The sequence below is a fragment of the Sinocyclocheilus rhinocerous genome, unplaced genomic scaffold (assembly GCF_001515625.1).
Source record: "Sinocyclocheilus rhinocerous isolate Xijiao unplaced genomic scaffold, SAMN03320098_v1.1 scaffold1120, whole genome shotgun sequence".
Lineage (NCBI taxonomy): Eukaryota > Metazoa > Chordata > Actinopteri > Cypriniformes > Cyprinidae > Sinocyclocheilus > Sinocyclocheilus rhinocerous.
The window spans coordinates 293,473-321,279 of record NW_015666179.1 but is presented as its reverse complement, the minus strand read 5'-3'; the positions used below and the strand labels follow the sequence as shown (position 1 = coordinate 321,279).

General features: G+C 36.7%; 2 protein-coding genes across 4 annotated transcripts in view; both read right to left on the bottom strand.

Moving 5' to 3' along the window:
- Nucleotides 1–276: 276 nt before the first annotated feature.
- LOC107732022 (zinc finger and BTB domain-containing protein 11-like) lies at nucleotides 277–12,491 on the bottom strand. 2 transcript variants are annotated; one of them, XM_016543249.1, is made up of 10 exons: nucleotides 11,923–12,491; nucleotides 10,528–10,748; nucleotides 9,990–10,221; nucleotides 7,073–8,070; nucleotides 5,674–5,970; nucleotides 5,185–5,581; nucleotides 3,271–3,388; nucleotides 2,983–3,141; nucleotides 2,534–2,709; nucleotides 277–1,406 (listed from the first exon to the last, which is right to left on the bottom strand). In XM_016543249.1, exons 1-10 carry the CDS (start codon nucleotides 12,230–12,232, stop codon nucleotides 889–891), a joined length of 3,426 nt encoding a protein of 1,141 aa, XP_016398735.1. In that variant the 5' UTR covers nucleotides 12,233–12,491; the 3' UTR covers nucleotides 277–888. The 2 variants fall into 2 exon arrangements, with proteins under 2 accessions (XP_016398735.1, XP_016398736.1); XM_016543250.1 differs by having other exon boundaries at nucleotides 10,104–10,221.
- Nucleotides 12,492–24,603: 12,112 nt separating this feature from the next.
- LOC107732012 (dermatopontin-like) overlaps nucleotides 24,604–27,807 on the bottom strand; it is an 11,174-nt gene continuing 7,970 nt past the window's right edge. For both annotated transcript variants that reach the window (XM_016543237.1, XM_016543238.1), the window contains exons 3-5: nucleotides 25,659–25,784; nucleotides 25,354–25,461; nucleotides 24,604–25,166 (exon numbers count right to left, since the gene is read on the bottom strand). In XM_016543237.1, coding sequence (XP_016398723.1) covers nucleotides 25,100–25,166; nucleotides 25,354–25,461; nucleotides 25,659–25,784 — 301 coding nt within the window. In that variant the 3' untranslated portion in view covers nucleotides 24,604–25,099. The remainder of the gene's footprint in view (nucleotides 25,167–25,353; nucleotides 25,462–25,658; nucleotides 25,785–27,807) is intronic.

The following is a 27,807-nucleotide window of genomic DNA, read 5'->3' as shown; positions in this document are numbered from 1 at the left end:
GTGTCTATAACCCTACATATGTCTATTGTAACACTGTATGTTAAGAAAAATGGCAGCCAGAACACATTTGGAAAAATTCCTGCCAGACGGAAAACAATAGATTTAAACTTATTCTACAAAATGTCTGCCAACAGCAAACACTATAATAAAAACCATAGCACGTTATTACTATCAGCTCTCGCAGATCTTGAGATGCTGGCAGTGGTGCATATAGACTTTACACATTTTCACACTTTAAGACACTTTTAAATGAAAAACAGAAAAGAAATATAGCACATGGTGCATCCCTGAAGACAGGGAGTTTTTTATTTGGTTGTCATTTCTGCTGCTATACATAGTACTCAGCTGAGACCGAGAGGCACCGCATCATACAAGTCAAGAGCCTATGGCACTTTCGCTAAGACTGTTAGAGCTTATATCTCAGCTTTACAAATAATCCGAAAGAAAAAACAGCCTTAATAATGAGAAAATGCAACCTAGTTACAAAAAAGACAAATGTTTATATTGGGATTCATTTGTTTGTTGTATGCTTGATTGTGACTGTATTACAATGCTAATTATTCTGTTTATGTACACATGTACACAAAAGTTTACTATAATGCAAATCAAGCATATTCACACATCCACATCATGCACTGATACACACACACACACACACACACACACAATCCAGCTGTGGGAAGGCTGATGTCAGCAAACTCAAGAGTCCTTTGAGCTTATTTTAATTTATGTTTTACAACAAAAATAAATGAGCACATTTTACATTATCACACAGGGTTTATATGACAACAAAAAAAGAATAAACCTGCCCATAGTCATATTATTTTTACTGCCAGGTCAGTTTCTGTTGAGGTGGTCACTGAGAAGCCACATCTGAGTACTTGTGTCTCATTCCACCTCTGCCACATGGGCTACCTCCACTTCCATGGTCTGGATGATTTCTGGTGCCTCTTCCACTTTAACTGAAGCCTGCTGTGCCAGGACGAAGTTCACAACCTGCATAATACTCTGATCAGACAACGTGGCCCCGGTTCCCTCACTCATAGCCTGCACGGCCTCCACGGTTTCTTCTGTGATGAGAACGGTCTCTATTTCCTCTGTGGTGGGAGGCTGTGGAGGCTGGAGTTCAGGGGGCAGCTCGGAACTGAGGATGCTGACGGCGTGCTCCACCTGCGTGCCTTGGTTGTGGAACTGCAGAGTGTCCTTCTCCAGCATGATCTTACCGGGCAACTGATCACCGTGGAACTTGGTTATGTGTTTCCGCAATGTTCTGGCGTCTATGTGGGCCTCCTGGCACAACGGGCACACGTAAGGGCGCTCGCCCGTGTGAGTGCGAACATGGCGCTTCAGCGAACGAGCATCAGCCCATGCAACACCACAGGTCAGACACTCAAAGGGCTTCACTCCTAAAAAAAAAAAAAGAGCAGCATGACATCTGTTATACTCAGCTATTTGTAAGCATTTCAAGTGGCTGACACACAAACCAAAATGTCAGCAGACAGTAGAATTGCCACAAACAAGCATGAAAGTGTGTAGGATGTCTGATTAGAATAAACATCTCAACAGGATGATGACTGAATCCCAATAATGACTCATGTTGATTATTCCCTGTTTGCTGGGTCTGTACAGCTGCATTGCAGATTAGAGAATCTTTTTATTAAAAGCAAATCATAATTTGCTTTGGGTGACATGCTTTAAACAATATACAGGTGCATCTCAATAAATTAGAATGTCATGGAAAAGTTCATTTCAGTAATTCAACTCAAATTGTGAAACTCGTGTATTAAATAAATTCAGTGCACACAGACTGAAGTATTTTAAGTCTTTGGTTCTTTTAATTGTGATGATTTTGGCTCACATTTAACAAAAACCCACCAATTCACTCTCAACAAATTAGAATACTTCATAAGACCAATAAAAAAAACATTTTTAGTGAATTGTTGGCCGTCTGGAAAGTATGGTAATTTACTGTACATGTACTCAATACTTGGTAGGGGCTCCTTTTGCATGAATTACTGCATCAATGCGGCGTGGCATGGAATTCGGGCCAATACGGTATATATATATATATATATATATATATATATACTATATAATTTACACACACATATACTGTATATATATATATATATATATATATATACATATATATATATATATATAGTTTATATATGTAAATTATTATTAGTGGAGAACTAAAGCTGTTTTTTGGAAATAAGAAAATTTGTATTATTATTCACAAAAATAATTTTTTTTGCTTGGCTCCTGATTGTTCACAAAAAAGCAAACAAAAAACTATTTTGTAAAATTAAAAACAAATATATAAAAATCAAAATCAACAACAACATAGTTGTCTCAGAAACAAGCATAAAGTCATAGTGTTGACAGAATTCTTCCCTTTCCCTTTTTTAAATATATTTACAACTCTCTTTATATATATTATTGTTTTGGATGAAATGGTTCCTAAATCTGCATGTAAATTATTTATTATCATTCTACAAAACATGTGTTTATGTATGAATTCTCCACTCACCCTGGTGATTATTCATGTGGCGGCGGTACTCCCTGAGCTGTGTGAACTTCCTCCCACAGTGTTCACACTCTCTCTCCAAGTTCTGCTTCACTCTGCCCTTCTTTCCATGAGTGGCTTTCTTGACATGCCGTCTGAACAGGGCCTTCTCAAAGAACTCCTTCCCACACACATTACACCTGCCAAAAGGACAAAACACACAATTTAGTTTGACATCTACCTCTAACAAGTGCTAGAGTCTCTCTAGAGTTCAGATATTATATAATACAGATTATAATTCCCATGACAGGCCCTTTTCAGATTTAAGGTCGTTTTTCTTTCAGTCTAAAAAATAATTCTTTAGAGTAATGATAAAATAAAATGTCATAATAAAAATCTATTTCATTTTCTTCTTCTCTCAAAAAAATGGACTTTCAAAACACCCCTTAAGAAATGAACTATTTTACTCTCACCTGAAGGGCTCTGCAACGGTGTGTGATTTGACGTGCGAGTACCAGTCCTTCTTCCAGCTGTAGCATTTGCCGCAGACCTGGCACTGGAAGGGCTTTAGGCCTAAGTGCTTATTCATGTGCTGCTGCAGGTCTTTTGCTTCAAAGAAACTCTTATCACAGCTATAATGAAGGAACAAAACGAACAAATTAAGGAACAAAATCATTATATTGGGAAGATGTGTGAATAAAAGTCTATGGGGTGTTTGAAGAAAACAGTTGTGTGCATGTGTCGAGGGAAAAGGCACTCACTGAGAACAGTGGAATGAGCGGACCTCAGGTCTGGGCTGATGTTTCTTGAGGTGTTTGCTCAGTCCGGACGCACGGTGAAAAGATGCTCCACAGGTTGTGCATAAGTACTTTGATTCACCTGTTAAACAAACTGCTATTATGAACTGATCATTTAGCATTTATCTTAATGTTACAAACAGTGTAATATAACTACATTAAAACTAAGAGTGTACGTTTTTGCTCAGACAATAATTTGACAACCTTTAACTAAATAATCTTAAATTTGGGTTTAGGTATAATTCAATAATTTGGTTCATACTTCGAAAACATGCTGAATTCTAACAGCAACTAAAAGTGTCCATGCTGGAATCTGGGGTTGGTGGAATTTTACAAATAAAAACATTTTACTGAACATAAACCTAATAGACCTCTTAGATCATTAAAACTGAGATAGCTAGGAATATTTAGGGTTAATTTCAAACACATAAAGACAGTATTTATCTACTATGCATCAGGAACCAGTTCCAGATGTCAGGCACCTACAATGGTTGCCGCATTCAAGTCTAGACATCTGCTTACTTGCACATTCTGTAATTTAAAAACAGCACACTAATTCTAAATTTTTTATTTACAGAATTTATCCAGCTTTTTGCCATGTCTTTTAACCAGCTTATTAATGAATTTTATTGCTTTTTATCTGTATTTTACTTTTATTTTTCATTTTTAAGTTTCTGTCTTGCTTGTATTACAATGTAAAGCACTTTGAATTACCATTGTGTAAGAAATGTGTTATATAAATAAACTTGATTTGCTTAAAGTACACTCCCGTTCAAAACATTTGGGGTAGGTAAGATTGTTTAACGTTTCTGAAAAAAGTCTCTTATGCTCCCCATCACTGCATTTAACTGGACAAAAATACAGTAAAATCAGTAATATTGTGAAATATTATTAAAGGGGTCATATGATGCTGCTAAAAAGAACATTATTTTGTGTATTTGGTGTAATGAAATGTGTTTATGCGGTTTAAAGTTAAAAAAACACATTATTTTCCACATACTGTACATTATTGTTTCTCCTCTATGCCCCGCCTTTTTGAAACGCATCGATTTTTACAAAGCTCATCGGTCTGAAAAAGCGAGGTGTGCTGTGATTGGCCAGCTATCCAATGCGTTGTGATTGGCCGAATACCTCAAGCGAGCGATGGAAATGTTACGGCCTTACCATTGTGTTTGCAACTTTACAGATCTTCTTTATGCACCAAGAGCTTGTAACACTCCAAAGAGAAAGGAAAAATTGAAATTGAATTGAACCCCTTTAAAGTTAAAAATAATATAATTTTTTTAAATAATACATTTATTTTAATTATAATATAATTTAAAATAATAAACAGTTTAAAATAAAGTAATTTTTTTTCCTGTGATGCAAAGCTGAATTCTCAGCAGCCATTACTCCGGTCTTCAGTGTCACATGATCTAATATGCTGATTTGGTGCTCAAGAAACATTTCTTATTACCGGTATTTATTATCAATTTTGAAAATGGTTATGCTTCTTGATATTTTTTTAGAAACCATGATATATTTTTATCAGGATTCTTTAATGAAAATCAAGAACAGCATTTAATTGAAATAGAAAACTTTCTTAACGTTATGAATGTCTTTACTGTCACTTTTGATTAATTTAATGCATCTTAGCTGAATAAAAGTATTCATTTCTTTAAAAAAAAAAACACATTACAAACTTTAGATGAGTAGTGTAAAAATAATCAGTTATTAATTCTGTAACTGAATATAAATTAGAATGCATTGGTTTTTTTATAATTAGATCAATGCATTTTTTTCACCCATAGTTAATTCTAATTCACACATTATAACAGTGCTCCATTAGATACTTGCATATTTACATATTCATCTGACACAAGTAAAAGGAGTGTGTACCTGTGTGAATGCTTATATGCTCCTCCAGGCTTCTCTTGGTGACAAAAGATTTCTCACAGACAGTGCACTGAAATCTCTTGAGGGAGTCGTGCAGCGCCTGGTGCATCTTCAGGCTGTGCTTGGTGGCAAAGCTCTTCCCGCAAACCTTGCATGTGTGTGGCCTCACCCCCGTGTGGTTCAGCATATGAATGCGCAGGGAATACAACTTGGGCAGAGTCTTGCCACAGATGTCGCACACAAACTCCCGTTTGGTGCGGTACCTCATCTGACCTTCTGACCCCTGAGAATCTTCTGCGGCCATGGCTCGTGTCATGCTGGCTCTCTGGGTCTTCTGATGCTTGTGACGGGCCAAATGTGCACGGAGCGAAGCTGCGTACTGGAACTCCTTATTGCAAATCTGTGCGGTCAAAAGAAAAGTCAGAAAAATATCCAAAATGCATAAAGATCAGGCTAGAATTATTACTTTTTATTCAGTCCAAGGGTACATACACTGCACTTGAAGCTGCGAGTCTTCTCGTGTTTCAGAGCATGCATGATGAGGGCGTACCGCCTCTGGAACACCAAGCCGCACTCGTTACACGCGTGTTCTCTCTCCGCAGCTCCTCCTGGGTCTCCCTGCAGTGTGTCCTCCTCCACGGTCTCTGGCTGGTCTGCAACAGGCTCAGGTTCCTCTGCTAAAGCAGCTACGGCATCAGAAGTAGCCTCCAGGTTTGTCTCTGAAAACTCATCAGGATTCTTCTTCGCAGACTGAACCGGTCGGCCTCTCCTGACAAATCTCTGAGGTGTCTGGGGACACAGTGTGATTCTAATAAGACAATCTGGCTGACTGCCTTTGTGCAATTTTTTCCCCATCCTAATCCCTAGCTCATTGAACAACATCATAATATTAGATTCAATGATAAATAATAGTGTATATTATGATGATTAAAAAAATAAATTAAATAAAATCTAGTTTGAAAAATGCATGACCCAGGTTTTTGGCTGCACTATGGTATTTTAATGTTTTCATTTTGATTTTGAAAAATATTTATACCATTCTCAAGAAAAGTTTAAATTTAACGACTGTGGTGAAAATATATAACATTTAAAAATGTAGAATAACATTTTACTTCAAATAATACATAAGAGAGTAAACATCTAAAAATATTTTTAAATATATTTTTCAAGGTAAAAAGCTTTTTTTTTATATTTACAAATATCCTAAATTATCCTAACCTATCATAAATATAAGTAATACGTTTTTTTCTCACAAGTTTCTGTTTCTGCGTGACTTGGCATACAATGGTTTTTCAAATATTAATAAGCGGTGAAGCAGTTTTGTTAAAATACATTTTTCTAAGAAATAATAAATAATTTGATTTTACTTCACATAATACATGAGTCATATCTAAATTGTTATACTTATAAAAGTTTCAAAACATATTTTTCAAGGTAAAACCTTTTTTGTTTTTAACAAATATCATGAATTATTCATACATAAATATTACGATTTTGGAGTTTTTTCTGCATGTTTTCTGCAAGTTTCTGCATGTTGGCACATCACATGACTTTGCTTAAAATTAATTTTGTATGTAATAAATTTGATTATGCCATTATTTATTATTGTTAATTTATTAATTACTTAAGGTTTTGGTTTCAAGAACTTCTTTCTTTTAATGAAGACTGTTTCCTCATAATGATTTTAGGACACGATATCAGGACACCAGGCTTCGCAAAGCTGCATTGGATGCACTCCTGAGCACCCTTTTAAGCCATAAAATGACAGATGGGCCACCCTGCGGTCTTGTGGACCTCACAGATATGCCAAGTCCAAAAGGGCACCATTTGGGACAGGGCCATAGTCATATTTACAAATGAATCGTATGTCGAGTGAATGGGAGTTGCATACCTTCGTAGGAGGTGAAATGCTTTTCTCTTCCTCTTCCGTCTCAAGTCCCATATGAAGACGAACATACCCTCCTTCCTTCACAGATCGTTTTCTCAGGTATCTCTTGTTGGAATCCATGCATTCCTCTTCTTTTTTTGATTCATCCTCAACACCCTCCATCTCCTTGGGCTCCTCCTCTGACGGAAAAGGAGGAGGTGGTTCCTGTTGCTTCACTTTAGGTGGTCTCCCTGGCCTCCTTTTCACTGGTGCAGGGGCTGGCTGTGGCGCTGCTGCAGGCTCAGGTTGGCGTGTTGGTTCAGCCGCCTGGGGCTCATCCTGCACAGCAGGTGGCACTGCTGCAGCTAAATGCACAATCTCAGAAGCATCCGTTTTGCCAGGATCCACGCTAATAAGAAAGGCTCCCGTCTGCATGCTCTCTGCGACAGGTGTGTCACCAACCTGTGGCTCATCTACAGACCAACAGGCCTGTACTACAGCCAGGGACTCACCTGAACCTGCCTGGCCAGAGTGAGTGACCAGAGTCATGGTCTCGTCCTCCTCTGCATGGCCACTGTGGGCCACCATGGCAAGAGACTCCGCTGAGCCAGCCTGTCCGCTATGAGTGACTACAGTCATCGTTTCGCCATCTACGGTCGCACCAGCAAGCAACGCCAGCGATTCAGCTGTCCCGATTTCACTTGCGATTACAGCCAGGGACTTTCCTTCTTCAGGCGTGCCTTCACACTGCATAGTCACAACATAGGTTTCGGAGGCAGTGGGTGTTACTGGCTGAGGGGGCGCAGGTTGGTTGGATACCACAGTGTGAATGTCTTCCCTCTGGTAGACCATCAGCTTCTGCTCTTCCACTTTCTTATGCACAGACTCGCAGATCTCAAGCACTTCCGCCATCAGTAAATGCCGTGCCAGTGTGGCTACTTCTGCCATCACACAAAAGTTGAAGGTCAGATTGGAGGTGTAGGCAAAATCCAGTAATGGCAGAAAACTGGCCTTGCTGAAGCCTGTCAGGTAAAACAACAAAAGAAACAATGGCATTTCAAATACATATAATATTCTCAAATAACACATCAATAAATTAAATGGTTAATGTTCTCACACTAATTACAAACTAGCTAGGGAGCTGCCTATCTAGCCAGTATTTTACACATTGTGGTTGACTGATGTAGATTTTTTTTGACGGCCATTGCCAGTCTGTAAAATAAACAGATTTTTACTTTAGACAGCAACCTCCTAATCCTTTATTCCTAGGGATTCAACAGAGGATTTAACTGCAGGATTCGCTATCATTTGCAAGGTTTGTGTAATTAAATATTTAATACTTATTTAAATTATATGATTGTATATTTGTTGAATGTTCAAGTTTTTTTATCAGACAGAACTGTTAAGCCAGTAAACTAATGAAGACATGGTTCAGGCACTGTCAAAACAAAAGACCTGCATTCGTCACTTATCAGACAAACAGAAAAACTTTTCCTAATAGTGGTTGACTGATTAATTGTCATCACAGATGTGCTCCCAATGTGAAGATGCATGTTCTTTATCCCAGAATGCACTGCAATTTGCTCAGTATAAAGTTGAATCCGAAGTATGTATTGACAGATAGAACAGTGTTTCTTTCAATTAGTCACTTTGAGGTCACATGGTCTGGATAATGTCTATGGAAACAGAATTCTGATGCAGCTCACTGGAGTTCGGAACAGAGATTATATTTAAATAAAGCAATAAGCCCCAAGAAGCCGTGGTTTACAGTGAATTTATAACAGCTAAGGGGCATTGTTAGGCACGACGCGAAGCGAAACCCCCTTAGCTGTTATAAATTCACTGTAAACCCGGCTTCATGGGGTTTATTGCTTTTATAAAACGGTTATTCCATATACGTAGTAAGGTTTCACAGAATAAAACAGAGCAAATAAAGTGTAATGATATTAATAAAAACAGTATTCTTCCACCAAACAATGTAGTTCCTCAGAAACAGTTGTGGTTCCAACAAAGTGGTTGCCCGAGCAACACACAGAAGTAAACAAAGGTGCATTATGTTTAGAGCCCGACCGATATATCGTTTTGCCGATATTATCGGCCGATATGAGTCTGTCGCCGATATATAGGTATCGGCAAATATGCCGCCAATATGAACATTTACTTTTACAGAACATATAACGCATTTCACATGAAATTCCGCCATGATTCCAGTTCCAAGGGAACGTACACGTTACATTCAAAGGGCATTAAAGTGCGCGAGACGTGAATTTATATTGTATTTATTCACAGAGGTATATTATGTCACACTTCTCTAATAAGTTTCGTGTTTGGACACACGAATGGGAAAGTGTCCAAACTTTTGACTGGTACTGTACTATAATATACACAAAGAATATCAGCCTTTTTTTTTACTCCCTAATATCGGTATCGGCCCCAAAAAAACCATATCGGTCGGGCTCTAATTATGTTTGTAGTGTAATTTACAACAGCTTCGAACGCGGCTCAACCAATCAGAATCAAGGACCGGAACTATCCGTTTTATAAGGCATAGTTTACCCAAAATTGAAAATTCTGTTATAATTTGCCCACCCTCATGATGTTCCAAACCTGTAATGACTTTCTTCTGTGGAACATAAAAGATGATATTTTGAAGAATGTTGGTACATTTAGGTGCAATTTAGGTACCACTGACTTCCAATGTACGGACAAAAAAAAGAAAATGATTTCCCCCAAATTTCGTCTTTTATGTTCCACAGGAAAAGAAGAAAGAAAGTCATATAGCTCTGGAACAACATGAGGGTGAGTAAATAATGACAGAGTTTTCCATTTTGGGTGAGCTATACCTTTAAATACTTCATATCATTAAACACAAACCCTTAAATCGATTTGTCTTTCAGTTTGTTTCATTATTTCAATCTACAGCATGCTGCATTCTTCTCACCAGAGAGGTCAACGACAGCTTCATGACTGGACATAGCACCCTTTTCCACAAAGAGCTCGTAGAAATAATCGCTGCAGGAGGCCAGGACAGCTTTATGTGTGCGATACTCCTCACCCTCAATGAGCAGCGTGATATCACAGAACTCATTATTCAGTCGCTGCTGGTTCAACTTGTCCAGCATCGTCTGCCCATGCTTCGGTAAGAACTGCTTGACAATTCCCTTACTGTCCACCTATAACAATGCATAATAATAGTAATATGATATCATTATCATATGCATTAACTTTTAAAACTTATCTATAAAATATAAATGATATTTATACATTTAAAATACATTAAAACATAAAATGTAATACTTGTATTTGTATTCATTGTTATTTAGTATAAATAATATTTATCAACGTAATTGAAATTGATTTCAATATCCTCATCTTTTAATATCAAGATACTATTGTACCCAGAATACTGTCAATTAAATGTAAAATTTTAAGAAACAAATTTTGATTCAGTGACACTGTAAATTGCATACTATACTTACAAACACCAATTCGTGTTTATCAGGTGCACTGGACTGCTCCAGATCCAAATAATCAAGTGCCTCATCGTCCTCTTCCTCACTGGCACAGGCGGAGGTCTTTCGTCTTGCTTGCCGGACAGCTGCTTGTTTTGTGGCCTCTTCAGCGTTGCCTCTCACCTTCTCCTGCTTGCTTTGGCAGTGACTGCACTCTCTGATGCAATCCTTCACCTGCTTCAGCACACCTGTCATAAGACGATTAGGTTTAGGCTACATATAATAACAGAGTTTGTCTCAAAAACCAATAAATTACATCTATTTTTTCCAATGGGATTAATAAAGCATCTATCCATCTCACTGTCTCATTTATTAATATTAATATATGAGGATTTTTATTGCCTGTTCTATTTAAGAAAACGCCATGTTAAATTCATACACAATCATACTTGGACAATAAAAAGCTATTCCGAGTATGATCAGATCTACATTATACATACAGGGGTTGGACAAAATAATGTGAACACCACTTATTATAGGTTAATATCATCTGTGTAAGCTACAGTGAAAAAAACAAACACTGCGGAAGTGCGGATATGTTTTAGTTATCTTTCCACTGGGTGAAACGTATCACACTTCCAAAAACAACAAATCATGGGAGCCCATTTAGCAAGAGCATCTGTAACCTTAATAGCACAAATGTTGCGTTTTAAGAACACCTGTCTTTATGATTATGACTGTGCACACAAAGACGTCATCGACAAATAAGAACAGTAGGTGAAAACCGAAAGTGAATGATTGGGACGTTTGGGATCAGTATTTTATTACAGTTTTTATTACCATTTAAAATAATGGTTTTCTATTTTAATATACTTTAAAATCTGATTTATTTCTGTGATGCAAAGCTGATTTTTCATCATCATTACTCCAATCTTCAGCGTCACATGATCCTTCAGAAATCATTATCAACCAATATTGATAATAAGTCAGCATATTAGAATGATTTCTGAAGGATCATGTGACACTGCAGACTGGAATAATGAAGCTGAAAAATCAGCTTTGCATCACAGAAATAAATCAGATTTTAAAGTATATTAAAATAGACAACCATTATTTTAAAATGGTAATATTTTCCAATATTACAGTTTTTTCTGTATTTTGGTCAAATAAATACAGCCTTGATGAACAGAAGAGACTTCTTTAAAACACATAAAAAATCTTACTGATCCCAAACTTCTGAACAGCAGTGTATATATGTATATATATATATGCTCTTTTGTAATATCTTTATCAATGACACTATCCAGCTGTAGGTCCTTGTCACATGCTTGGCATATACTGTCAAGAAACATCTAAGCGATTCAGAACTGCGTGACATCAGTCTGGAAAACTGTGCTGTCATTACAGTTGTGATTACTGTACCTCTCCACCAGTATTTCTGGGAGATGATTTCCCATGTTTGCTGCTGGTTGAGGTGTTCCCCTCCGGACGTGATGTGCGCCTCCGTGATGAGTTCCTTCCGTCTCTCGGCCTGCAGCACCACTTCAAGCTCCGTGAATTCATCCAGGCCTTTCTGCCGCCTCTGATAATAAAGAATCCCATTGCGCACTATGTAACAAGCGGCAGCTTTTCGGATCTTTCTCTTGGTGTTGCCGTGCGTGCCCGGTGCGTAAGGCTCACGTTCATCCGTCAGGTAGCGCTGGATGGCTAAGTAACTCTCCTCGCTCGACATAACCCCGATTAATGAAGCTCACTCAACAAAAACAGCACACATCGGCCAGTGAGAGGTATTCCCGAGCGTAGAATTCAATAAGGTATTTTTTCCAGCCCGTTTCCACTTCCATAGATGGCGCGGGAAAGTATCAAGTGTGATATTTCTGAAATGTTTTCCAAAGGGGAACGTCAGTTCTTGACCGTGTGGGGCGGACTTGCCTGAACAGACAAAATGGCTGCTACACAACCGGATGTTGCGTTTGAAATGGCGGAAACAGCGACGAGCACTTCACGTGTAGAACCGTAGCTTATGTATAAATACCATAGATAAATACATATCAATGTGTAGGACAGTCACGGTAACAGCAAGCATCAAGTGTTACATTAAATATTAACAAAAGTGAAATTCTTGCTCTGCATGATCAACCAGCTCGCTTAATTAATAATATATTAATAAGTCAAATATTTGGGCATTACAGTTACACGAAATAAAGAAATAAGGGGAAAAGAGAACATCAATAAAAATTGATGAACTCATGGCTTCAAAGGAATATAACAATTTTCGGCAAGGTTTTACTATCCAAGATGGAGTACGTTATATCAAGAGCTATTTACCCTGCTTTTTCATTAAAAATTTATGATCAAACTATTACACAAGATAAATTTTAACTTTTTCTGGAAGGATAAATGCCATTATATCAGAAAAGCTGACTTGATCAAGAGTATTGAAAAGGGTGGCATGAATGTCATAGATAAAAGACTCATAAAGACTCTTTTTGGTTCAGTATCCCCAATTTAATATTTGTCAAAAAATGGGCTGAGTTGATTTTCTACTGCGCTGTGACTATGATTTATATAAATTACCTGTAAAATCATCTGACTTCCATCAGGAAGTTCTTCTATACTGGAAATTATTATTTAAGCACAATTTCACACCACATAATACACCCCTATGGAACAACAGGTATATTCTGAGTAATAGAACGTCTTTGTTTCTAGGAACTTGGATGGAAAAAGGAATATGGGCAGTAACACATTTGATGGATAATTTTGGTCATTTGTTGTAATATAGAGATTTTTGTGATAAATTTAACTTTCAGTGCCCAATTAGAGAATATAGAGCGATAAAGGCCATCCCAGCACCCATGAAAACAATGATTCAACAATCTGTAATGCACTCTAACATTATATCAGAAATGAGACCACTCTGTATAGAAGGTATAAATTTAAATAGCAAACAGTTTACAAATAAGTTTATCAGAATTGTGTTATCCAAACATTATTACCCTAGTCAATTGAAAAGAAAATATGTTCTTCAAGATTTCACTGATGAAGAGGCAAAAAAAAACTAAGGAAGCGATACTTATCTTTACGTGACTTTTAACATCTTGAATGACATTTACCCATCCTGTTGCTTTTTACATGAGAGATTTAACTGGGAGAACAACTCGTGTGGTTTTTGTGAAAAAGAAATTGAAACGATAGAACATTTTCTTTCAATGTCAATTTATACAGGAATTTTGGCTTTCATTTCAAAGTTGGATCAAATCTAAGGGTATAGCATTATACCCTTTGAATGTGATTGCAATTAAAGTTGGGGTGGTTTTGAAAGATAAGAATTTAGAATTTTTGATAAACAACCTGATTAGGTAAACACTTTATTCACAGATGTAAATATTTACAGGTGAAACCCCATTTCAACGGATGGAAGAATGAATTGAAGTTATTTGTAAAATCTCTTTAATGCATGATGGACAGAAATGCCCTGAAACCTCTTTTTGATTTGGACTTGTTTTCATTACTTGAATGAGACCCTCACCTTTGCCTATTTTTATTTATTCATTTATTTATTTATTTTTCTATTCAATTAGGCTACTATTGATTTTTTATTTTTTAATATCATTTGCTTTGTTAAAATGCTGTATCAACTGTGTCATATGCCATAAATGTTTGTATTTGAATTCTGTTTGAGCATAATAATAATTAAAAAAAAAAGTTATGATAACAGCAGAGGGCGCTGTTTACCAGCATTTTACTATATATTCCGCGTCATGGTGAATTGTTCTAAAATGTTTTTAAAATGTGAAAAATTGTTTTAAATGCTGAGGGGGGGGGCAACATCGTCATTTTTTACATTTTATTTAACATCACAATTTATTCATCTATCTATTTATTTATTTATTTCCCTTCCTTCATAGCAATAGCTAGGCAAAGTTATTTGCTGACCTACATAGCCTACTATGAACCAAATGAGGATTTAATTTATATTCACTAACATTTGTTGTTTTCTTTATCTCAAGTGTTATATGAGCCCCTTTAGGTTTTCTGTGTATAGAATTACTGAAGATAAACTAAAAGAAGGTAAATTCTATAAATTATATATAGTGGTAGGCTAAATACTGTTTGTGTAAACAGCAACCAACAGCATCTAGTTTACACTTAAGCTATAGATGCTACGCACATAAAATGTAAATAAAAGTATTGTTATTTGTAATGTGGGTAAATTGTCTAAGCAGTAGGCTAGTGGACGGTTAGCAAAAGCACCCACTGTCAACACGTTTGGGTATTTGCATTTGATGTAAATAGACACTACCCAAATTTGAATCTTTTTCATCTTTACAGGTGGCTGCATTGAGCAAAGCTTTAACTTCCCTTGACATTGATTGTGAGATGTGTTTTATTCCTCAACCCCTCTCTCTCTAGGTATGCTGGAACACCATCTCACAGAGAAAAACCAGCACCTCTGTGGGTTACCTGGCAACCAAAATGACTCATCACCTCCTCTTCTGTGAAGGCTTGTTAGCAGCATCAGTTTGTCTGCAGCCCATTCGTCCTTATCATTAATACATTCCTTCCATTGGGAAGACCCATTTAGTCCCCTGCACACTTCTGAGCTGCTGAACTTCATACTGACTGAATACACATAGGCCTACACGCGTGTACACATTCACATGGGAAGCTGTTTTCACATGAATCATGTAACAGTAAATAAAAATAAAAATAATGAAAATAACATTACTGTAAATTCATAGAATCGTAGGATAACATGTTGCTTGTTCTCACTTAGTAATCTATCTATCTATCTATCTATCTATCTATCTATCTATCTGGCTAGCTAGCTAGCTAACTAGCTATCTATCAGCCTATCTATCTAGCTAGCTATCTTGCTATCTATCTATCTATCTATCAGCCTATCTATCTATCTATCTATCTTGCTAGCTAGCTACCTACAAAACCACTTGGCAACACTTTAAGCACATAGAACACCCTAGCTCTCTCTAATTAACATATATTTTTGTAGTACATGTTGTGCTCTACATATGAAATATTACCTTGGCTCTGGAAAATGAGACAAGACTAATCTTTCACTACCAGCTTCCTGCTGTGCACTTTTATTAATAATGCATGTTCTACATTTTTTTATTACGCTTTATTTGAAAAATAGGGTAAAATTCTGATGTTATGGACCTTGAAAGGTCGTTCTAGTAATATAGCCTACAGGGCTATGAAATATAAAGCATATTTGCTGTGGATTTATAGTTCCACTGCACTGATATAAACAGTCAAACCTGGAGTGCAGATCCAGACCAGAGAGAAGTCAGAAGAAAAAGAACAGAAGTACATTATAAATGACTGACTCCCAAGTGTCATCTCAAACATAAAAGTTGGAAGGTAGAAAAAGGAAGAGAGCATCAATGACTCATTTGTGTCAGCACCTGTCAGTGTGATGGCAGCTGGAAGTCACAAGGATGACATTAGGATGTATAATGTAAACGTACAATGTCACACACTCCCCTGTATGAATGGATTCAGGGATTCCGTATGTTTACACTATATGTATTTACTTAAATGTCTGAGATTTATGACTATTTACACCAGCCTTTCCTAATTTACCGAACGCATATATTTACAGCAAAATATGACTTATACTGTGGGAAAAAAACACCCAAGGCCAATTCACAGCAGTTGAAATCCTCCATGCTCTCTTAAAAACAGAGGCTGCTTTGTCACTCTTGCTCCAAATGAACAATAATTGGCAATAATTGAGCTGGGAAAATGTTTGTCTGTCTTTCTCACACACAATTGTGGGTGTCTATGGAAAGTGATTCTGGATTTTGATGGTTAAAAAAATACTCAAAATAATTAAAAAGCAATACAAGTTATATTATTATTATTATTATTATTAATTATATTGATTGTGATCATAATAATAGCAGTAATAATGAGTTTTGACAAACCGGGCCCTGTTTTCAAAATTGTGCTTAAGCAATCGTAAAAAACTGTATTTTGTTAAATAAGCTATGTCCATGTATGACCACAACATTTTTTTTTTAATCATGATATCATGTTATTAACATTTTGTAATGTAATACTTGTACGCTTACTGCATGTAGGGGAAACGCTCATGTTCTTTCACAATTGCTGGACAGCTAGAGCAAAATTCATCATACCCTACTGATGCACTGTGGGAAATAGCAATGGTGTGTAGCAATGTTAAAGCTCAAGTGTATCACTTTTTTATGATAAAATACTTTCTCCTATCCCAGCTTTTTTTTTTTTTTTACTATTTAAAAGGACTCATTGTTTTTGTAATTCCTTTTGGCAATGTTAGTGGCATAGAAATTATACACTTTACCTTTAAATTAGCCAAAGCCACAGCACTTTTTATTTGTTTGTCAAGTGAAGTGGCTTGCAATAAATACCGGGTATGTGAACACTTCCTCTCGCTGGAATGAACTGGTTTATGGGATCAGGCTCAGTCCTTTATGTTTCCTCGGCTTCTTCAGCTAGCCAATTACAGGCATAAGATACCAGAGAAGAGCTGCATTGAACACAAATGAAAGCCTGAGCACTGACAGGGATGAATGAATGGATTTAGACATGGGACGAGGTAGAGATAAAGAAGCCTGGACCCCTGGATGAAGGACAATGTACAAAAAGAAGGGGAGTTAAGGAAAACAGAGAAAGGGAAAACCAAATCTGTGCCACAACAGATGAAAATATTATTGTTTAGAAATTGTTCGTTCATAGCTTGGGAGACTGAATGGAGTTCAATTTCATTTAAAAGGATAGTTCACCCAAAAATCAAAATTCTCATCCTCATGTCATTCCAAACCTGTATGATTTTCTTTCTTCTCAAAAGCGTGTGTGTTTTTTTTTTTTCTATACAGTGAAAGTCAAGGGGATTGAATGTTATTCCCAAATATCTTCTGTTGTTTTCAGCAGAAAAAAGAAAGCCATGGTTTGGAACGACATGAGGGCAAGTAAATGATAACAATTTATTTATTTATTTTGGTGAACTATCCACTAACTATATCAACTTTGTCTCAAATTCCTTAGAAATAAAAAAGACACAGCAGAAACTAAGAGACACATGTGAGATTACCCGGAAGCAAAAGTCTGTTATTTCTCATTGCTGCTAAAAGGGATCTCATTTGTCACATTTCTTATGGGATCATACAAGGCTGAGTATGTCTGGCTGAGCAGACAGAGTTTTCCATCGGGGGTCACCTGGGAGAGAGACTGCATCTGCTTAGATTTCTCTCTTTGTAATCAGAGACATGCGTGTATTCTCTCTGGGCAAACAAGCAGAAAGTGAAAGAGTACGACATGGACTATTATGTCATTCAGGGACAGAGATAAATGTACTGTATGTAGCAGTTTAAAGTTTGCTTGAATATGTGTCTGTGTTTGCTCTTCTGTTCAGAACATTATAGACGTCAGGGGGTCCTTAATGCTGCAGACAGTGTGTGGGTGCAAGAACATACTGATACATTAGTATTAGTATATTAGTAATTAAATGATACACATTAGTACTTTTTGAAAGGGTACCACACCAGTGACAGCTTTTGCACTACTACTTTTCTTGGTTACACTTTATTTTACAGTACGTGTACTTACAGTGTACTTACCCAAGAAAGTACTGGGTAGTATAAGGTAACTACATGGGTTAAGCTTAGGTTTAGGGGTAGGTTCAGGGTTAGTACCTAGCTATTACCCAGTTATTGTAAACGCTATAATAAGTACATAGTATGTACTCGCGGAACAGGACTGTAAAATAAAGTGCAAACCATTTTTTTTTTTTAAGAAAGGAAGGACATGTTATGTTTTGTTTTTTGTAACGAACTTGCAAATTGAGTTTAACTTGTACTAAATACAGAATATTCCGTAATTCTGAGGAAGTAAAGGTTTCCGTGAGGTCACACAGGAAGACAAACTGTTTAAACTGTTTCAGAGGAAGTACAGACTGAACTGGGGTCTTGAATCAACACATCCAAACCTGATGTTCACCAGAAGTTCATGATAATGTGGACCCAGCTTATAAAAGGTAGGCTTTTTTAAGTATACAGCTGTTCGAATATGTCAAATGATAAAAACTTGGAGTTCTTGAATGGGATAAAAGCTTCCTCAAATGTTTCATGCTGACAATGCAGAAAGCTGCTCCAATACTTGTGATAGACAGTAACATCATCTGTCTCTCTCAGACTGACCTGCATTTAAAGGGTTACATAAGGGTACAAAAGGTCATGTGAAGAGTTTTTGAGTATTAAAAAGGATGGAATGTCCAACTCAAGGATGAAGTGCTCTGTTCAAACTGTGTCCAGGAGAGGACGATGTATGCTACAAGGTGACTTTCTGTACTGCTGGAAAAATCCCAGAGGCACCAGGAGTTTACGAGCCTGTAAGTAACCTTGAAAGACCAGCAAGTCTTCCTGAAAACATGTTCATGATATTCAACCTATACAAGTGACTAATCAAAAACTAAGCATTAGCACAAATAACTAGTTTTTGATCTTTGCATTAAAAATCTATCTTATATTGGAATATAAACTGCTTTTGTGTACTTCTATAACAGAAGTAAAGATATGATAAAACTAAAACAGATACATGGACTCTATTGATGGGATCTATTGTTGGTGTTTTGGTCAGGAATATTTTATGTTGCTTTGGGAAAAAGGGAGAGTTGGTAAGACAACATGGATGAGTTTAGTTTAAGACCATGCTGGGAAAATGGAGATGCTGTCGTTCCATGGGCTCACAGCCAAAGCATAGGATTAGTAACACCGTGAAATTCCCCCACACTCCCCTACTCCATTACGCAAGCCAGTCATGGACTCCCATGCCTTGAGAATGGGGATTTAATAAAGTGTTGCAGTATCAAAGTACTGCCACTGTTTCCATTGACTTCACTCTCTCTCATACCTAATATACAAGTGTTTTCAAACTGGAGTCCCCAAACCCTTAAAAAAAGAACTCAAAAATAATGGAATAAGATAAAATGTAAAATAAATTGCATATTTGCATATTATTCTTATTCAAGAGTTTGGGGTCAGAAAGTTTTTTTTCTCTTTTTTAAGAATTGTATACTTTTATTCAGCAAGGATGCATTGATCAAAAGTGACATTAAAGACATTTATAATGTTACAAAAGATTTCTTCAAATAAATGCTGTTCTTTTGAACTTTATATTCATCAAAGAATCCTGGGGGAAAATGTATCATGGTTTACATACAAATATAAGAAATGTTTCTTGAGCCCCAAATCCGCATATTAGAATGATTTCTGAAGGATCATGTTGCACTGAACTGGAATAAAAAATGTACATTTCCATCACAGGAATAAATAGCATTTTAATATATATTAAAATAAAAAACAGTTATTTTAACGTAATAATATTACTGTTTTTACTGATTTATTGATTTTACTTATATTAGGTCAAATAAATGCCTTGGTGATTATTGGATAGAAAAATATATTTGGAAGAAAATATTTGGTAGAAAAAGACATGCTGTTAACTCAATATATAGTAATATTTTCAGAAAAGATTTTAATAATTTGCTTTGGCTTTAGAACAATGACAACATAAAATACATTTATTTAATTTTATGTTGTCTTTATAATATAATGCTTCCTATTTTTCACAGTCAGTATAAATACAAACATATTATTACTACAATATTACATTCACCATAAATACATTACATACATAAATAAACAAATAAATGCTACTTAAATTAAACAACATAAATAAATCAGGGGGTATCACCGTCTTCTCCAGTTATTCTGTTCAGTGGCAACACAATACCTAAACTGGGGTGATAAAGATTAGTTTGGGGCCCATCACAGCATCTCATTCAGTAGTGCTATCACAGGCTGTAAAACTGTGATTCATGCACTTCAATCTAGCAAACATGCAGTCACTACACAATGTGGCCCCTAATAATAAGCCCTTTGTCAGCTGACTCTCAAATCACACTGAGAGCAAACAGGCGGTACTGGTTCATCTTTTAACTAGGGGCCTCTCTGTTTCCCAGAATGCACCAGCAGGCTGCTTCCCGAAGGACCACAATAGATGTGACCTAATGCTGACTTGGCTTAGATAGATAAAACATTCACAAACCACTCATTTGGAAACAAGCTATTGATATGCAAAGCTCTATCAGAGGCTGAAATCAACATACTTTGCGTGTTCCGTTCCCTTTAAAACATCGTAAATAGGCTGCAATAAAATTCACGGAAAATAATCTTGCATTCAAGGAGAACACAATTCCTGGAGACTCCTAGTGTATTTTACTAGTAATGATGAAAAGAATTGTGGACAGATTTCTCAGAAATGGTTCATTCACCTGTAGTCCTGCACTACTCTTGTGAACACACACCTTGAAGTACAGAACGTTTCTTAAAGTCAATGAACTTTGCCAATGTCTTAGCTCACTGATGTGATCAAAAATACAAAATGTAATATTTTGAGTGATTTAAAGAAAAAAGTGAGCACAGTAAGGAGGAAAATGGCAAGAGCAAAGATCAGAGACACTTATTCTTGTGTCAGTTTTAAATTCAACCTTGAAATGTAGAGGTCACTGTCTGGTGTGTTGCGTGTTCTTGTGTACTCAGCATGCATCGTTGTGTTGTTGTACAGGTATGAGCGTAAGGCAATGAAAACTTGATGACAGCTTGGAAATGAGCCATTATCAGGCAGGATTCCGGCTTTCACCTTTCCTGTACTACTGACTTGTCTTATGACTGGACACAAAGAACAATGGAGTAAGGAGGTGAGCAGAGGAAGGAGGGAGGACAGAAAGGAGGAAAGAGGAGGGAACAAGCAGGTCGTGGAGTATGTAAGGTCAGCAGAGTCAGGTTTCCTGGTTGAGCTGAAATCTGCTCTATAACCATTAACGCAAGTGACTCAGGCGTCCAGTTTGCTCCCACTGTTAACCACAGAGGTTACCAAAGAGGTCACAAAGGTCAATTCCCAGGGTCCAGTGAATCTCAATAATGCTATTTGTGTTTGTTGATGTTGTTTTCGTTTTTTGAAACATTATCATTGTCCAGGCAGAGGTCGTTGTCAATTTTTTTTGAGTGGAAGCCACTTACACTTCAGAAGTCTATGTGTTTATGCAAGTGTTCACACATTGAAGTGGTTAGGGGTGTATTTTTAATAGGTAACCTAGACACTCAGAGTTGTAAGAGGATATATACTCCTGCAGAAAGAATGGGATGGTGGTATTTACACTGACTTATACCACAGTAGGAGTTTGGAAAACAGAGGAAAAAGAGGCAGGATCAACCTGTGCTCAGCTAGCTGATGGGGTTAAAGCATGCATGGTTACTTTAAAGGGATAGTTCACATTCTGTCATTGTTTACTCACCCTCATGGCATTCCATACTGTAGCTATTTTTTCTTACATGGAACACATAAAAAGAAGTTATGCTTTTCATAGCACTGTAAAAAAATATTCTGTTAAATTTACGGTAAAAACGTGCAGGCGTGGTTGCCAGAAATTCACAGTAAAATTATTGAAAGTCTTATGGAGTGGCATACTGGTGCCTATATATTTTACAGTTTATAACTGTATATTTCATCAAGTGATATTAATATGCCTATCTGCTTGAAGTACCAAAATCATGAACATTTAGTAATAGCCACCATAATAATACAAGAGGTAAAACAGAAAGCCACATTATGAATCACTGTAAGTTCATTGTAACTGTCTATAAAACATGGACAATAATCATATATAGATGCGCACAAGGGCATACAAACAAAGACACCATCACGGCAACACATATGTACTTTACTGATAACAAAAATAAGAAGAAAAACATAAATCTGACAGTATTTTAAAGTAAAATTATATGTGATGTTAAACAATTTACAATTATTCACCACGTAATTTTCGACGTAACGTACTGTACAGTTTACCAAGTAACAGGATTTTACTGTAACTTTTTTTACACTCTTCAAGAACTTACATGTTTATTTTCGTCTATATTTATCTGAATGTATTTTTACCTCAAATATTTAACAAAAAGTTAAAATTGCTCCAATCATCCATGGGCTCATCTATTTGGTTTCAAGTTTTTTTCTTCTTCTTAATATTCTGAAGTTTATGGCATAATAAAAAGAGGGACAGAAAGTTCCTTTTTGCTTTTTAAATTCCTTTCAGAACCTGCATTTCAATTTACAGTACACAAAAGCAAATACACTAAATGTTAGCCTAACTTCTTCTGAAACATGCTATTGGCTAAATCTGTTTGTCTTAAGTAAACCCTCTCAGTGTGCATTTTTAAAGAGCTTTCATTGCATTTAGCATCTGTTTATTCTCTCCTGCTCTTGAATGTGGCGTCTCATCGTATTTATCCCATAATTACAGCTGAGCGTAGGTTCCAAAACCCATCACCACGCTAACAAAGTTTTATTCTCGTTCCTGCAAACAACCATAATTACAACATTGCCATTCAAACAGAATTTGGCTATTGATAATGCATGTATGTAAGCCTGCATAATTGAAACTCACAAAAGAAGAAAGCGGAAGAAAACGGCAGAGCAGCTGAATGAACGTGTGGCCTGACCTGCTGAACCCTCTTCAGTGGTCAGTTCTAGCAGAAGTGCGCAGTAAGTCAAGGACAGTGTCGGCTGTCCCCAGAGAGAAGGCTTGACTTGGGTACAGCCATGTCATTTTGTGATGCTTGGCTCCATGCCTCAAGTCGGCAGCTGCCATAAATAAACTGTGTTGAGAGCCACTGGCTTACACCCAACCACGTCTAAACTGGAGGGGGGCAGAAAGACTACTAGACAGAATCTGACTCTGCACTGGAGGCAGTGGCCTTCTCCTTAACCCCATTCATTTAAGTGCTTAACCAAAATGGCTGAGAAATGCTCAGTAAAAGTCTATTCTATATTTCATAAAAGGCCCAGGACTCTAACAAAACATAGAAATGCAAAGACCACAGTACACCATGTTTATAAATCTACTGCAATTCAAAATGTTTGAAAGGACAATGTCTTGTTTTACATTCTCATTCAACATAAAGAGGAACATATTTCTCTATTTAAACTGTCTTGGGCGCTGTCTCAATCCCCAACACCCTTATCCAACCTATAATTGCCTCACTCATTGAGAAAGACACACCCAGACCAAGCACAAACACACATGAGTGTTTCCTGCAACACTTTTCAGCAGAGAGGCATCTTCACACAGGAAAAGAAAAGTAATATTTGTATATTTGAATTGTGAATGCGCAGTCTAGATTGGATGTGATGCAATACAAAACCATGTATACATGACAAAACGGCAGGAAATTTCTACTGTTTCCTCACGGGCTCCATGCAAAAACATACAGCACAAACAGTGTTATCCGATTCACAAACAAATCACACTTATGAGTAGATTCTTCTTAGTGAATCAAAAACATAACTTAAGTAGTCTGATTCCTGAGTGGGTTTTTTTTTTAAGATAAACTGAATAACTGAATCCAGTTACTGAACTGAATTAACATCTGACTGAATTAATGAATTAGAAGTTATCATTATTTTCAGTGATGTCTGTATCGAAATAATCAAAAGCAATTTTTGTGTCAGAATAATTACTTATTGTCCTAACAACATGCTGGTAAGTATGCAGTAGTAAACTAGACACTACTGTTTAAAAGTTTGGGCTCAGTAAGATTTTTTATGTTTTTGAAAAATTTGTTATGCTCACCAAGGCAATTTGATCGAAAATACAGATTTGATCTGTATTTGAAATTGTTTTATAATTGTTTTCTATTTGAACATACATTAAAACGTATATTGTATGTATATCATCAGCATACTTATATTATATATTCTGTAGGAACTGCACTATGTCATTCTCATACACCCTCATAGCCCAAAAGCTGTAGATGACATATTCAGTATTTATGAACACCCAAAAACACATCTGTGCACATATACACATATACACAGAGATCAGATGTAATCTGGCCACATCAGCTCAATAAGGTCTGAGAAATAAGTCACTTGTTCAAGGAAAGCAGAAAACAGATGGAGAAAGGATGAAGAGGTAAACAGCCATTGTGTGTTGCACAATGCAGAAAAAAAGCAAGCAGATGTGGGAGAAATCTTTGCTTTATTAGTTCTACCCATTTTTCCAAGAAGACAAAAAAAAATACACCAAAAGAAATATTTTGGACTTTTTCAAAAACCATTCAAAAAGGCATTGGAGATCATAATCAAATTCGAATTGGTCAGCAAAAGTGCTGCTATATAAGTGTTGAGTGATACTCAAAGTGTTCAAACTACTGTTAACTTCATGCTGTGTATTACATGGTTGCATGATATAAATGCATGTGCAGCTTATTCATAATACGCAAAAATATAAAAATGTTTTTATCCCTTTTTTGTCCTTTACATTTTAAGAAATAACATAAATGACTGCGAAATATGAGAACATGGCAATCCATGCAGGTTTATACAGAGCAAACCATTTATAAAGCTAATTTAAAAATGGAGAATGGCATATGTTTTCAGTGAGTGCTATTCTAAGTGCTATTCTTATGTGGTTGCGTGCATGTGCTCTTTCAGCATAGAGTTGTCAATAAGGACATTAAGTGATGAATGCAGTCTAGAAGTTTTCAAACTGACAATCAAAGTCTGTCATTCGGCACAAGATGTACTTCCACTGCCGATCCCTGCAAAGCATTAAAAAAAACAGACTGTTATCTCCCACAAAAGGAAAACAATTTTTTTAGCCATTAACAGCAACTAAAACTATTACGTTAATGTATCCATCTGTAATAAAACAGATTGTTATTTTGACATAAATGCATTAGTGACAAAACCACTATGTGCAAAGGAAGAAGAAGTGCTCATACAGACCTCAGTACACCACTGAAAGTAGTTTGAGCCCCCCTTATGAAGTAGCCGTAACTGGGGATTACCATCTCCCCCTCTTCTTTGTAGTACTCTGGAACATCACTCGTCTTCCTGTGCATAAATCATGAAAATTCATTTAAAGGAAAGGTTATAAGTTATGTGAAATACATCCTATTGTACAGTTTTAATCTAATTATCAGAGGACACATAATCCTCAAATCTATAACAGCGTATAACTTGTGATGTATAGAGGTTGTTTAGTAACTGTATGAGCATATTAGATCACCATTTTTTATTCCAAGACTCACCAGCAGGAATATGGGCACCTGCGGGCATATCGACAGCAGTAGAATTGCCATTCTCGATCCAGAACCGCTTCAAAGTACTTACTTTGCACACCAGCAACCATCCCATTGTTAGTGCAAACTGAGGACCTGTAGATAGTACAAATATGGATTTTATATAGAGTGAAGAGGCTGAACAACAGACACTTGTTATTTTTTAAATGAATATGAATCCTTCAAAACAAAGCTTTGGAATGTTTGTGTATTCCAAGGTCTCACATGTGGCATATGATCAACCCAGTCTCATGGCAAATACGTACCTGGGGGCACATTTTTGCAAGACGCGAAATACGTACCAATGCATTTCTCTGGTGGAAATAAAGCTTCGCTGTTTGGTCCCTCTGTCACAGTTAGTACATATCACTGCAGTTTCCAAAAAAATGAACACTAGAGGCAGTAAAACTCCGACACCTTTTAAATTATTTTCACACGGAGTATGATTTACAGAGTTTCGATTAATAAAGCGTAATTTTCGCACAATTACTTGAAGAGTATTATGTTGTGACTTCAAAACATTTTTAATATGCTGGGAGATTTGAAAACCGATGCTTTTGATTGTTAGCACCGCACATATCCAGCTTATTAATTTTAATATTAATTCATTTAAAATCAGCATATTAATGGGTTTTCATAGACGATAGGTTTGTTCGGTAGCTCACGGAGTACAGAGACGTACTTGAGACGTGAGGAGCTCCGTTTCGAATCCCGTGTAACTACGGTTCAACAAAACAGTTCAAATCTGCATATAAGGAAGTTAAAATGGCACGGTTGCATCAAAAAATTTGTTTTTATATCAGTTTTGCATTTGTTAACACTATCGGGTAGGTTTAGGGTTGGGTTTGGTGTAGGCATATTTCCAACACGATAGAGCATTAACTTTTAGCGACAGTCCCCGGATATTTGAATTCTGAATCGCCGCAATACGTACCTGAAGAAACGCAATAAAAACACAGCAATACGTACCTATATCAACGTAATAAAAACGGGCCAGGGTTGACGTATTGAACCCGTGTTTTAGCGCCACTCAGAGGACATTTCTCTTTGAAACTGCGGCGAAACGTGCAGTAAGGTACGTAAAAACGGTGTTGCAGAAAAGTACCCAGAGGTACGTATTTTTATGAGACTGGGTTGAAATTACCATGCCAATCCCTCCCGAGAGTTGTCATGACAGAAATAAAAATCAAACGTTTTACAAATGCATTAAGCATCACAATAAGATAATATTTGCTGAAGATTACATTTAACAGGGTTATTAATTTTTTAAAGATGAACCTTTAAGTAAATTACCATCCTACAATATATTTTGCATCACTATTAATTTATAATTGTGCTGAGCTTTAACATCCCATCAGATAATTTTAAATATGATTGATTATCTCACAAAATGCTTTTAAATCTCAATGGTATGCTTGTGTGATAATGATTGGCATTTGTTTTGAAGCATATGACTTTATGCAGCTTGTAGTCATGAGAGTGATTTCTAATAGCTTTTTCAGATTTGTTTAGATCCACAGGGAGCATGAAGCAGGTTAAAGAGATGACCCCTATCTCAACTCTTCTTTTTCTTAATTCTTGCCCGTACTCTCAGAACCGCCTCTCACCTCAAGCTTTATAATAAATGTACTAAAGGCCAAACGTACACGGGGGATTGTAGAGATGAGTGAGTTTAAAATAAGCCCTCACTGCCAGTGATTCCTTTCTCTCTAATGAGCAACTCCATCTCCTATTGTTTATTCTTCTTCATATTTTACACCCTCTGTGGGAGTAGATGCTGCACTGGAGCTGAGGGATTTGAGGGGAAAATCCTCATTGCGCTTGGCTGGACATTACCCTGTGGGTATTTGGCTCAGACCATGAAGCTAAGCAAAGCGCACAATTCCTGCAGTACTCCATCAGCGACTCCTCTCTGTAGATTTAGCATATAGACCTGTGCTGCAGACTGCGCAGCTGCTCGAGTGCAAATGGAGGCAGTTTGAGACCTCTAGTAAATCTCACACACATCCTCCCTTCAGCCTTTCGTGTTCGACATGACTTCAAAGTTTCCATACATGCCATATGACTTCTCCCGTGTTTCCATTTTTCCCTTCATTGTTATAAAATGTTCAGTTGTAGT

Excerpts from the sequence above, each read along its gene's own strand:
- LOC107732022 (XM_016543249.1), bottom strand. The coding sequence starts at position 12,232 with ATGTCGAGCGAGGAGAGTTACTTAGCCATCCAGCGCTACCTGACGGAT. Across the intron at positions 8,071-9,989 it reads AGCTGTCGTTGACCTCTCTG|GCTTCAGCAAGGCCAGTTTT; the intron begins GTGAGAAGAATG and ends TTTACCTGACAG. Across the intron at positions 5,971-7,072 it reads GCATTTCACCTCCTACGAAG|ACACCTCAGAGATTTGTCAG; the intron begins GTATGCAACTCC and ends CTGTGTCCCCAG.